General features: G+C 35.7%; 1 protein-coding gene across 1 annotated transcript in view; it reads left to right on the forward strand.

The window, feature by feature from the left end:
* The first annotated feature begins 2,188 nt into the window (after positions 1-2,188).
* The window catches only part of LOC149530204 (Transducin/WD40 repeat-like superfamily protein), a 121,058-nt gene continuing 108,898 nt past the window's right edge, over positions 2,189-14,348 (forward strand). The window contains exon 1 of the mRNA XM_089809261.1: positions 2,189-2,556. Coding sequence (XP_089665387.1) covers positions 2,547-2,556 — 10 coding nt within the window. The 5' untranslated portion in view covers positions 2,189-2,546. The remainder of the gene's footprint in view (positions 2,557-14,348) is intronic.

Consider the following 14,348-nt stretch of genomic DNA (forward strand, 5'->3'; position numbering starts at 1 on the left):
CGATTTTATGTTCACAAGGAGAGAGGAGCTAATTTTCTTGGGCAAAAATAGCCCCAAACTTTTTTGGAAAGAACTCCAACCAAGGAAAAAGCAAATTGAAAATAATATTACTGCCACCCAATGATTTGAATATGCTAAGAAACTTTATGGACAAGAGGGTGGAGTGGGACAACCACCTTTGGTCAATGATACTACAAATCTTTTCACTATGCAAGAGATAGAGACATGGATTAAGAAGTTGGGTGGAGGTAAAACAAAAGACCTTGTTGAGCTTCAAGTAGAATATCTGAAGTGGGGTATGAAAACTCTTGCACCGCACATCATTGAAATCTTCAACAAAATCTGCCAAGAAGGGTTTCCGAAAGATAGGACAATCAGCCTTGCAATACCACTTTTTAATAGTGGTGATGTTAACAACCCCTCCAACTACAGGACTATAATGATCAATCCCCTCTTTGCTAAAATTTTTGGCAGCATAATAGAAACTAGGATCAACAAATGGGCAGAAGAAAACCATAAACGTGGTAAAGGGCAAGTTGGTTTTAGGCCAAAGCACTCGATAGTGGATCACTGCGTCACTCTGAGGCACATTATTGAAAAAGAGTGGGAGAAAAAGGAGGAGGTTTTTAATTGCTTTGTTGACTTTAAAAGGCTTTTGACATTGTTCCTAGAGACAAGCTTTGGCTCAAGATGGAAGAATTGGGGATTCCTATGCATCTTAGAGCTGCTGTTCATAGGATGTACGAAGGGGTGAAAGTCAAAATTAGAACTTCAGATGGCATTTCAGAATGTTTTAAGAGCGATATTAAGGTCAAGTAGGGTTGCCCTTTATCTCTTACTTTGTTTGGTTTATATATTGACAAGCTGGAAGAGTGGTTAAACATGCAAAAGGGCGAGGGCATTCAGTTAGATGAATTTTTTAGAAAGCTACTCCCATATGTGGACGATCTCATTTTGATTGCCAAATCTGCTTGTGGTTTGCAAGATCATCTATCTTCTCTTGAGAGCTTTTGTAGAATGGTGAGGATGCAGGTCAATATCAACAAGACTAAGGTTATGGTTTTTTCTAATAATAAAAACAACATCAACATGAGTTTTATTACAACAGAAGTGTTCTTGAAGAAGTTGTGGAGTATAAATACTTTGGCATTGATTTCAACAAAAAACTAAGCTGGTATAGTTGCAGACATAAAAGGACATTAGGTGGGTGGAAGGCTTTTTATGCTCTTCAGAATAGGTGCCATGAAGCGGAGTTGTGGGATTGGAAAACTATTCAAAACTTGTTTGATCTTCTTGTGTTGCCGGTTGTTCTTTACGGGTGTGAATTATGGGCCAACAACACTACTATAGCACAATGGAAACAAATCGAAGGAATCCAAAAGCATTTGATCACAAGCAAGTTTAAAATAAAAAACAATGTTCTATATGATATCATGCTAAGTGAAATGGGGGCTGCTCCTATCGAAGCACTTGCTATGGTTCACTTTTTAAGCTATGTAAAAATAATCAAAAAAATGGAAGATGATAGATGGCCTAAAGTTGTCTTTAGTGATACACTATGTAAGCGAAAAAGGACATGGATGCAACAAAACATCAAATGGATGAGTAAATGGAATATTCAATTCAATATGTGCCCCACAAATAATAAAGAAATAAATGTCTTTGTTATGGAGAAATTCTTCAAGAGAAATTGGGGAAGTGAGATCAAGAGGAAGAAAATATATTATATAAATGAGTTCAACCCCACTTGTGATCAAATCCAAAAAGCGTACATAGGAGCCAACATTTCTTGGAGGGCTAAAATTTTTATCGCTCAGTTGAGAACCAACTCTCACCAACTTTGTTGTGAGACTAGGTGTTGGAAGAGGCCAAAGGAGGCTTGGGAAGAGAGAATTTGCAAATTCTGCAATTTTGGGAAAGTGAAAACTGAACAACACTTTATTTTAGAATGTGAGGCCTACAAGCACAACAGAGATAAATTTGTGGATACTATACGTGACAGTTCTTAACATAACCTATTCAATGAAAAATACATTGAACAATTGGATGGGCTCATCATCATCCTACACAAGAAACAAACAGAGTTACTTAAATATGTTCAAGTTGTCTACCTGTCCCATAGACTATATTTAGCCTCGTGGACATTAATTTTATCTATCTATCTATCTTTCCCTATTTACAAATCTCATGATTCCCTCTCTATTTTTGTAGGCGTCGCAGCTTATTATTGTTTAAGCTGAAATCAAGGCAGCATACAGAAAGTTGGCTCGACGATTTCACCTGGACGCCGCTTCTTCTGACGCTAAAGAACAAAGCACACGGAAGTTTTTGTGCACGCACGACGCGCACGCATTGCTTTCAGATTCGGAAGCTCGGGCTGAATGTTGAACTTAATATTGGCTTTTTTTTAATCTACGGGCAAGTCGGTTGGGCGGTGCGGAAAGGCTCTAGTTTGTTGGTCTCGTGTATAATCATCACTCTATGCTGAAGCTTGATTGCCGCCTCATGGGAGGAGCTACACCGAATATTCTCATCAACCATTGAAAATGGCCAGAGGTAAGCAGAAATTTACGCTCGCCCCATTTGTTTCCGTAATATCGAAATGCCGGCTTTAATGCGTTTTTCATAATTTGCTTAGGTAAATAAGTGAACTCACATTTTAATGTGTTCTGTCTGTATTGAGTAGGTGTTAAAAGATTGGCTAAAAACTACATGTACACTGATTTGTTTGCCATAGTCTCATTAATGAACTTACAACGGCTGTGACGAACTATATATCAACTTTTGGCCTCCAAAATTTCAAAAATTGTCAGCCAGAATTTGATCGACGAGATAGCAGGCACTTAAACCCTTTATTAATGGTTGGAATCATAAAAACATATCTACCAAAGTCAATGCACACTTAATAAAACGAGTTCAACTTGGCTTGTTGGCTGTGGGACTAAAACTGCATAGAAGGCTTCGTCTCACAGAAGAGAATAGTGCACTAACACTTCCACTTGTTTTAGGTCGATGCCTTGGATGCATGCTTTGCGTTTTTTAGCTAACTCACTAACCAGAGATTCAATCGAATACTCTTTCATGCTACATTTCTGTGTTTAAACGTGCCTCACCAAATTTTTATTAGTTTGGTTACCCTTGACTAGAGCACAACTAAAATTGTATCCACTTGATTATATTACGAGTGTGATTGGATCCCCATTTTTCAAAATTGAAATTGTTGATTTCTAGAGTTGACAATGTTAGAATTTGACTGTACCCATTGGTGTGCGTGCCAAAAAGTTTAGATTATGCATCCTGGGTTGTGTATTTAAAGCATCGTTCTAGAATACTATAAAGTCTTCATTAGATGAGATGTTGAAAGAGAGTGAAAAGAACACAAAATATTATTTCTTTTTCATGAATCAGACGGTAGGTCCTCATCTGATAGTCATTAGCTGTTGACAGCAATCAACAATTGGCATCTATCTTCAAGAACACCCCAAAGACATATTTGACATAGTCATCCATTGGTTTGCATTGGGATTCAACAAGAAGAAACTGATGATAATTTCAGTGCCATTCATTGTCATGCTTTACCTTTTTCTTTTTACTATTGTTAACTCAGTTGTGAGGCCTGACTAAGGTGCAAGAAAGTTCCTGAAGTTCACTCTTTGCGTAATGGGTTCATGATGCTGCTACTTAGCACCATCAATTTTTTTTTATCAATTTAGGGATACATCAGGCAAATAGGTTTCTAATATTTCTTAGAACAGAATAGTCTTGCTTTGGTAGGACTACTCATGTGATCATGCCACAAGCTTGTAGACTCTAATTTCAATTCTCGATTTGTAGGCCTCTATTCTAACGTGACATTAGTCCAAGCCAATAACACTCCAATTTCAAGATACAATGTAATATCTCCCAAATTCATTTTGACGATGTCTAATTTCTATCTCAACTAGTTTTTTTTAATCAATTTATCTACTCAGCTCTTTCATGAATCTATGTAGGGCTTTAAGTTGCATTCAGTCTGTTCAACTTAGATATACTGCAGCAGTTTTTTATTTCCCTCTACAAAAATAAACGCGAGGGCTGTTGATATTAGCTTCCCATTATATTTATAGTTGGAAAATAATGGTTATCCTAAGAAATGAAAGAAAACAACACCTATGCTGCATAGTGACGTGCCCTTGCTCCCCTGATTGGTGATTTTTTTTCCATGATGCCCCTAAGTCAATTGGACAACAAGGGATGTCCTTTAGTCATACATTGTCTCTCGTGAATTTAGGGGCATTTCTACAATGCCATCCAAGGGTGTCATATATCCCAAGGAAATCCATATGTCCTCAAGATGGTTAAACATCTCTTGACCACTCAAGCGATGATTGGATGTCCCTAGGACAGCCAAAGATGTTTGAGACATCTTCCAATCACCATAGGGGTGGTTATCTCAAATCAAAAACATCATGTAAAGAAGGGCTTGGGAGCTCTACAAGTCTTTGCACACATCTTTTGTATCGCAAAAAACATAGCTCCCTAATACCAAATTCTTTGATATTATGTTGCCTCCAATTTATGTTTTTTGTAGCTGAGAAGAAAAATAAGGGGAACAAAGTGGAAGGGAGGTCAAAGGGGGAACATTTTAAGTCACTTTTAGCATCTAGAAACATTGAAAAGTAAGGCACATTCACTTGTTTTAGTTTGTTTTCATATTTTTCGGTTTTGTCAAAATGCCATGGGGTTTTTTTCCTGCCTTTTTTTCCTACTTTGCTGTTACAAATTTTAGTTTATGGAACTTTAATGAAAATAAGCTGTAGTGATGAATATGAAATAAGGAGTGAGGAAATGTATGATAATATGAATTAATTTGAACCCAATGTTGGGGCTTCTTTAGAAAATACAAGCATTGCTGCACCAATATTTTCTTCACACTCTTCAATAATCCTCAATATATGAGCAAAAAGGCCTTCAATTTGATGAAATTCTCTCCGCAATATGTTAATAGTTTGGACAAAGCCATATCCAAATTTTTAAGGGCCAGTAAACATTGGTTATGTCATACATGCAAAACTAATTTCAATGAGAGTTACGATAGGGCTGGGCACCATTTGTTACGTGTCTAGACATAGGGGTAGGTTTTTTAAGGATATAACTTTGGAAAAGAGGGTTAAAATGGTTTGATTGGTTGGGAAGGGTGATTCCATAGTATTTGAGTGTGTCATCTATTGCTAGTGATCATGTCAGAGTAGAGGGCTTTGATAGAGGGAAGAGGATGACCATTACTGCTGATTAGTGAAATTCTTTGGCATGGTATTTTGAATTTGCATGCATTAGGGGATGTTGATGATTCTATAACTGAATTCTTCTATACTTATGTTGTCCGATTTCATTTGGCCCATTGTCTGTATGCAAAGACATGCTGGAGAAAACAACAACTTGGTTATCATATGCCCCTTGGAGAGCATTGATTGCATACGTCTGTACTCAACAAACAATACTTCAAGGTGAGTTTATTGATTAAGGACATGGGATAGAGGGATTAGGACAGGTTTTGCTACATTGTGATGAATAGGTATTCTGATCTTTGACATCAATCACTCACTAATATTAGTTTTACTTATCTGACTCGTACTTTCTTAGAACTATTGATTTATTTGGGAGGTACAAGGATGTAGTTTTCCAATTTTAGATCGTGAAGGAGGCCATAGAAGAGATTGAGCTTTCTAGTGTTGTCCAAATTGTGATTAATTTAGCTATTGTCTTTAATTAACTAGGTTGGTTGTTGAGAGCATAGTTTACAGACTCGGACTTGGAGAGTACTTGACACGCCCAAAATATTCAAATTGGCAAAAATTCGGCAAGAACTCGACAAAAACTCAGCAACTTAGAGAGTATTAGAAGTTAAATTCTCTAAAAGGAACACATATTTTTTAAAATTCAATTTGAAATTAAAATTCTGAAAGAGAAAATGGATGATTTTATAGCAAAAAGAACATGTCAAAAACACATTTCAACTAGTTTTTTACTTCTTTCGACATTTTTACGTATAGTTTTTTTGCATCTATAAAATCACGAGTTAAACTTGTGTAAACTCTATAGGTAGCATTTGTCGTTGCATGAAAAGCTCGAATTGTTAATGTCTGATACAAATGCTGAGACTTACCTGGATCCACGACACCAATCTCCAAGGAGGGGCTGACCACCAAGTCAACATTCTCAACAATCTCCCCCTTAGCACCAACTGAGCCTTCAGGACCAAGGCAGAAATAATAGACCTAAAACAAGTGGAGTTGTAAGTGCACCAAGTCAACACTCTCAACAAACTCGCCCAACATAAATAATAGAGTACTCGGCAACTTGTAGAGTTTGCAATCTATGGTTGAGAGTATTGATAAACATCTTTTTTGAAAAGACCCTTACTGATTCATGATGCACTTCTCAGGTACTTCAGCTTGTTCATGCCGATATCTACAGCCCTATGGCCACTCCTTTTGTTCTTGGGTCCAGGTATTTTCTGTTGTTTGTTGATGATTTCAGTAGAAAAATGTGGGTGTATTTCCTTAAAAAAAATTCAGACGCATTTCCTATATTTCAAAAGTTTAAACCTTTAGTTGAAAAAGAGTTTGGGAAATCTATTATTACTCTTAGATCAGACAATGGAGGGGAATTTTGTTCTAATGTTTTCTCCAGCTTCTTGGATACACATGGCATCAAATGCTAGTTAACAACACCCCACACACCACAATAGAACAATGTAGTTGAACGTCGGAACTAGACAATCACCGAGATGGCTTGATCCGTGCTCACACACAGATATGTTCCGAAGAAGTTTTGGGTAGAAGCAATTAACCCTCTAGTTTATCTGTTAAACCGGTCACCCACAATGGCGGTCAAAGGTAAAACTCCAGAAGAGGCCTGATCAGGTTGCAAGCCCAAAATCAGTCACCTGAAAGTTTTTGGCTCCCTTACTTTTGTTTGGATCCCTAATGCGTCACACAACAAGTTGGATGCCAAGAGTTAGAAACTCATGCTTGTTGGATATAGCAGTCTTCACAAAGCCTACTGCCTGATCAATGTTGAGACATCTCGTCTCATCTACAGTCGTGATATAGTCTTTGATGAGTAGCGAGGACCTTTCATGCCTGCTTCTCCTGTTCCTAATCTAGTCGACCAGCCTATGATGGCTCATGATTTGGGAGTTCAGCTTCCATTAGGTCCACTTGATGGGAGGGCTCCAATAGCTATTGCAACTCCAGTTATTCTAGTGATCCTTGTAGAGAAACCTCCGACTTCTCTTGCAGAATCGCTTTGTAGACGCTGCACTTGAGTTTGATCCAGATTCTTTTGATGAGGAACTTGATCATCATGCATCTCCTGATACTCATGTTGGTCATTCTCCTATCCGGCCTAAGTGGTGGGCTAAGACACTTGCTGATCTTTGTGAGATGAGCTCATTGATGGGAGAATTGCTCGAAAAAAGAGCAAAACTATAGAGTTTGTTAACTTTGCTCTCATGGCCAATATTCATAGTGTGTTTGAACCTCAAACATATTCCGAGGCTAAAGGAATTCTAGAGTGGGATTAGGCCATGACATCTGAACACCAGAGCATGCTGAAGAACAACACCTGGGTCCTTTCTGATCTTCCACTAGGGAAGACACCCATTGGCTGCAAATGGGTTTACAAAATCAAATACAAATCGGATGGTACTTTGGACAAGTACAAAGCTCCTTTAGTGGCAAAGGACTTTTCTCAGCGTCAGGGCATTGATTATGAGGAGACCTTTGCTCCTACTGCAAATATTATGAGCACCATCAGATTAGTCCTAGCCATGGCAGCTGAGTTTGGCTAGAAGGTCCATCAGATGGACGTCAAGAGTGCTTTCTTGAATGGTGATCTCCATGAAGAGGTCTACATGATGCAACCTCCTAGTTTCAAGGTTGCTGGTAAAGACCATCAGGTTCTTAGATTAATAAAAGCTCTCTATGGCTTGAAGCAGGCCCCTCGGGCATGGTACATAAAAATTGATGAGTACCTCAGTGATCAAGGCTTCAAGAGGAGTTCTTCAGACTCAAATCTGTACATCAAGACTATTGACAACGACATCATCCTTCTGGTTATTTATGTGGATGATTTGATCATCACTAACAGTTCGACATCTTTGATTCATGGAATCAAAAAGAATTTATGCATCTTTTGATATGGCTGACCTTGGGCTCATGTATTATTGCCTCAGTGTTGAAGTTAGGTAACAATCTTCTGGTATATTCATGTCTCAGTCCAAATATGCCAAGGCCCTGTTAGACAAATTCCATATGTAGGATTGCAAGCTTGCCTCTACACCTATGGAGAAAGGTCTCAAGTTATCCGCAAAGTCTAATTATCCTTCCGTTGATGATACTACATACAGGCAACTAGTAGGCAACCTCATCTACCTCTCTACTACTAGGCGTGATATTAGCTTTGTAGTCAGCTATATTTCACGCTTTATGACAGCTCCTAAGGTAGATCGTTGGATGGCAGCAAAGCGTGTGCTTTGTTATGTGAAGGGCACTTTAGATTATGGACTTCTATACTTTCGAAGTTTTAATCCTAAACTCAGTGGGTTCACAAATTCAGATTGGGCAGGCTTTGTTGATGATAAAAAGTCAACTTTTAGATATGTGTTTAGTTTGCGATCCAGTGCAGTCACAGGGACCAGTAAGAAGCAACAAACAATTTCTCTCTCCTCTACAGAGGCGAAATACAGAGGGACTGTTAATGCAGGATGTGAAGCTATTTGGCTTTGTTGGATGCTTGGGGATATGCAGATGTCACCAATAGGACCTTCTACTCTGTTTGTTGATAACGAAGGCGTTATCAAGTTAGCACGAAATCCAATCTTCCATAAACAAACCAAGCATGTGGATGTTCACTGTCATTACATACGACAGTTGGTTGAAGACGAGACTATAGATCTGCATAATGTTCCTACCACAGATCAGACTGCAAACGTTCTCACCAAGCCTCTTGGTCCTGATAAGTTTGTCAAATTTAGAGAATAGTTTGGTGTTCTAGATAGATTAACCATTAAGGGAGGGTATTACAATAATAGATAATTGTCTATTATTAGTTAATGGTAATGTATTGTAAATATCTTGTTAGCTTTAGTTCGCTTTCACTTTTTTAGCTTTCTCTATTAGAATAGAATGTTTCTGTTCTTTACAATCGTTTCCTAAGGAAACATCGTTTAATTCTTTTGTATATAATGACCTTTTAGTCTCTGTTAATAACAAACAAGTATTTTACCAATCACTTTGTAATAAATCTATATAAGGAGCTTTCATCTCCTTTGTTTAATACATCTACAACAAAATTGGTTTACCATAACATCCTTATCTATCGAAGATATTCTGTTTCCTTCTAAATATGGTCTGGAAAACCCATGATGTCCCCCTTTTATGAAATATAATTTAATAATAAATAATAATAAAGATAGATAGATAAATAAATAAATAACAATTATTAATATATAAAACATTACTAATACAAAAGATTTACATTTTGGGATTTTGGATAACCCCATCTATAACCATTCAAATAAGACTATAATAAGTTAAGATTACTGTGAAAGCTGAATATTGAAGAGTTGATAAAAAATACATATATGCAATACGGATACGAAGTAGTTCTCTTAAGAAATTTAGTTCTCTTTCAAGTGTCATGTTTAAATATCATGAAGGTTGCTAGCATAGCATCAAATTTATTGATGATAAGAAACATCAATTAAGACACCAAATTGAGATAGACCCATAAATGGACTATCGTGGAAGACATCAATAGAGCATGATGTTACCAACACTCAGAGGACATATAGAAATCTGGACTGTCGTAGAGGACATTGATAGGGCATGGAGTTATCAATACTCAAAGAACACAAACAAAGCCCACTCCTTGCAACAATGAAGAGTGGCTATATATTGAGAGCACACAATAGGAATTCACTAAGACAAGGGAGATGCAGCTAAAGTTCCTATGGATGATACCTCCACGAAATGCACAAGCTCAAAAACCTTTCAAATACTGCAAATGCAAATCATGAATTTTGGGTTGCTTGAAATAATAATAGCAAGGTTTTAAACAGCACTTGCATATGTGTTTTTAAATAATATGCTTTTAATTAGGAGGGACCTATTGTTAAGATGCAACAATTAAAGCTTGGGGAATGAAGTCTAAGAAGTACGGTGATGGTATGCATAAGAGCAGAAACCATTCATTCATTAATGTGGTCGACTGCCTCATAAACTACAATCACAATAAATAATTACCTAGGTTGCATTCTATAAGCATAGTGATGGTGGTTGTTAATTGATTCAAGGAGAAATGATTAAAAAAGATTAAATTTGAAAGAGTTTATATTGAAGAAATGGCAACTTATAACTCAGTGTCCTTAGCTATATTATCTAGTCATTATTGAGAGGTCAGCAATTATAAGTACGAGGGAGCATGAATTAAGATAAAATGATTTCCAATTAATATGAAAGGATGTGTTTATGTATGTGGGATGATATAATATGCTATTAAGTTGGTAACAAGGAACATATCTCTTGTGAAGAGGCACAATGAAACATATTTAAGGACTGGAAGAGAAGGAATGCGAGGGGAAGGAATTTTTTTAAATTTTTATGTATGTGTATATATATATATATATATAATACTGATCATCAGCTGAATGGAAAGGAGAGATCAGAAAAACATCATTGTAGTTTATATTCAGTACTGATTATGAAAGACTCTGAAAATATTACTCATTCATTGTGAATGAGATAGGTTTCAGTGATACAATTCAAATGGGCATAAGATAATAAAATAGACTTAAAGAACTGAGATTATTATTTATTCATAATGAATGATCTGACAAGATTATGTGTGTGTGTGTGTGTTGGAATATATGTTACAACTTTCCAATATTCACTGATAAGAAGTATAATTACAATATATAAAGAAATATAAGGGTTTTGAAATGATCCCTTATCCAGCTTATGGAATTTGAGATTGATTTCTTCAAAATTCAATTATAAGAGACTAAAAATCAATTGGAATATGATGTCATATAACTGAATGTATTATAAATGCAATGTTTTGCAGATGTACAAGATGGATCCCCCCACATGTAATGTCCAATTTTTCTTGATCTTACTTGTTGAATATGATATAATTTCTTTTTAGAAGATAATGGTCTCTTAGTTTATTAGATCAGTATTGTGTTATATTTTGATTAATTTTGTATTTGATTCTAATAGTGATAGCTGACTATTGCTAATCTTGACCAAATAATTTTTCTTGGTCTGATTATGGATTATACTTTTTAATCTGAAAGTTTTATTATTATTCTTCTCGTGTATCCTCCTCTCTTTCTATTGGTATTTATTTCCCCCAAATCTGTTGTATTTGTTTGTAATAATGATTTCCTCAGTCCTTCACAGTCAGCAAGGCTCCCCTATATGGTGTTATAATACTCTCATCAGAAGCAATTCATACTCAGTAGAATAAACTCCAGTTCTGTCCCTAATCAACTCGATATAGAATTGTAGTCTTCATCATCTAGTTTCAAATCTATTCCTTGGTGTATGGGGTCTGTTGCTTCTGTTTTTCTCTCTGTCTACTCCCATTGAATATAATTGCTTATTCAGTGCCTCTTTATTTTCTGACTGTCTATGCTACCATGCCAGTCTATATCGTGGTTATTGGTGTGACTATTATCGTGCTGATTTGCCCACCACGTGTCACTGACTGTGATTGATTTCTGATCGCTTTCAACTTTCAACTGTATCTTCTTCGTTCTCCTATCAATATTTAAGATCCCTTCTATATAGACCGCCGTTAGTTTCAGTTTAAACATTGTAATTTTCTTCTATATCCGTTTCTTTCCCACTCTTATGTTTTCTGTTCATGTATGGTTCTATCTGAATACCGGGTATGGGGAAATAATCCAAAGGTGATGATTGAGCACTTATCGCTACTCCCTTTCTATTAGTTAATGCCTTTCTATTATCATTTTCTTAGTTTGTGTTCATTTAAGTTAAATGCAAGAAACAAATATACTCCTTTGATATCTATCTTCTCTTTTTAGTTTGGTTATAATCCGTAAACTCTCCCATGTCTATGCAATTCCTCTGTTTTTCTCCGTTGGCACTTCTACTTGCCACGTTACTGTCTATAATCGATTTCTATGTAATTTCTTATCACTAAGTCTAAGAAAGTCATATGAAGTATGTTCTGTATATTTTTTTTGTTACTCCATTATTATCCATATATACATCTTTGAATACATGGGATGATCGGTTATATTGAAAGGATACAACTGATTGAACAGATTATATTATTATATAAATGATCTTTAATATAATATAATATTGACATGATATTTCAATGTTTTGTATAATATATAATGGTTGCATTATTAGATAAATTATATTCATCTTCAATATTAAAAATATTAATTTGTGATAGATTCTAATATTTTATTTTTATTATATTCATCATATAATTGTATTAATAATAGATGATTGATTCAAAAATATTTAATTATTTGTTACTAATTTCTTTATTATATTTATTAATATAATAATAAATTACATTATAATTTATTATTATTATATTATTAATTTATTTATCATTAAATCTTATAAATATGGGGACATGACAGGTTTCCCATGGTTAATGAAAGATATATGTGTGTGTGCGTGCTGGAATAAATGTTACAGTTTTCCAATATTCACCGATAAGAAGTATAGTTACAACATATAAAGAAATATACAATTAGAATATATGTGTGTGTGTGTGTGTCTGTATTCACTCCCATGCTTAGAACTTGGACTACTTTAGTACGTGAGAAGGAAAGGGCTAAGGTGTCTTCAAGGAGAGGCCTGTCTAAATCCAGCCAATAGGTTGATTCCCAAGATAGGGACGGATTGGTCTCCCTTTAAAACCTCGAGGGCATAGTCCCAAGATAGGATAGGGGCTTGGATCATTTACCTTTGAGGGAATCTATTGCAAGTGGTATCTAAGCAACTTGATTACCCTCTAATCTTCTTCTCAAACTGAAATGGTAATATGAACAGCATAGTCATAAAGTATCATAAATAGTAAGATTGCTTAATATGTTTGGTAAATGTATAACTTTCCTTACTTTGAATAATGGAATAGCATAGCTACAATCAATATGTTTTGATAATTCTTGTTTAAGCCTTAAGTATATTGAATACAGGGCAATTATGGGTATAACAGGCCTAAACCCAGCAAGGAACATCACAACCTATCATTATAACACCATTTTGGGAGTAATTACAACCTCACAATTGACTCCTTCACATTTTCTTGATAGCCCTTGTCTTTTCTGATACTCAATTGGAGCACAACCTCACTAAAATCAGTGTATTCTTATCAACTGGTTCTTTATTGATATGCCTTTGAGCTATCGAGGGTAAGGATGATTTAAACCTCAAGCCAAACAAATTGTATCCTCCAACGACAGCCTATTTTGAAGATGTTGCTAGAAAATGTTCAGTTCTTGTCTGACATTTTCCCTATCTATGTCTGAGCCAATGAATGCATTGGCAGTTAAGATATTGTTAAGAAACATAAATCAATTCTTGATCATACTGTGATCCTTTACTGACAGTATGTCATGAAGAAAATTGTCAGCATCTGGCAGAATTTTTCTTTCTCCAGCAAAGATGTCAACTGAAATTGTAATTCTTTGTCGGTAATGCACGTGGAATCTGTGGCTCTCGAAGCTGAAACTTCTTCAAGGTGAAAAGGTTCTTCTGTTTCTGGCAGTGGAATCAGTTGCTGAAAAAGATTTCTTGTATGAGATTCCATTTCTACAGCAGACACTGCATGAAGAGCTTGAGTTGGGTGATCTCTTTCAGTTTTGTCTTTGGCCAATCCTGAGTATACACAAATAATCTGATGCATCATCATTATTGAGACAATTGTGTTTCATTACCCAGTCAAAAGAAGATGGCATTACAGCTATGACCTACACATGTTTATGAAACCTCGTCCTCAAAGAATATATGACGTACATGTGCAGTTCCTTCTATGTCAAACATAAGAGGCTGTTCTTTGTTGATCAACAAGCCTCTCTTTGAAGAACTTGTTGTGAACTAGGCAAAGTAACAATCTCATCTTCATGAGGGAAACTGATTGGCTTTTGAGAATAGAATTCCTTTGGTGGTTCTTTATTAAAGTTGTAGCTTCAATCGGATTGATTCGATCTGATATACATTATTGTTATTTGTAAATCATCATTTCCTATATATACTTATCCATGTTAATATATTATTGTATATTAATATAATGCATATATATATATATATATA

The sequence above is a fragment of the Cupressus sempervirens genome, chromosome 11 (assembly GCF_028749045.1).
Source record: "Cupressus sempervirens isolate cs-2001-9-10 chromosome 11, ASM2874904v1, whole genome shotgun sequence".
Classification (NCBI taxonomy): domain Eukaryota; kingdom Viridiplantae; phylum Streptophyta; class Pinopsida; order Cupressales; family Cupressaceae; genus Cupressus; species Cupressus sempervirens.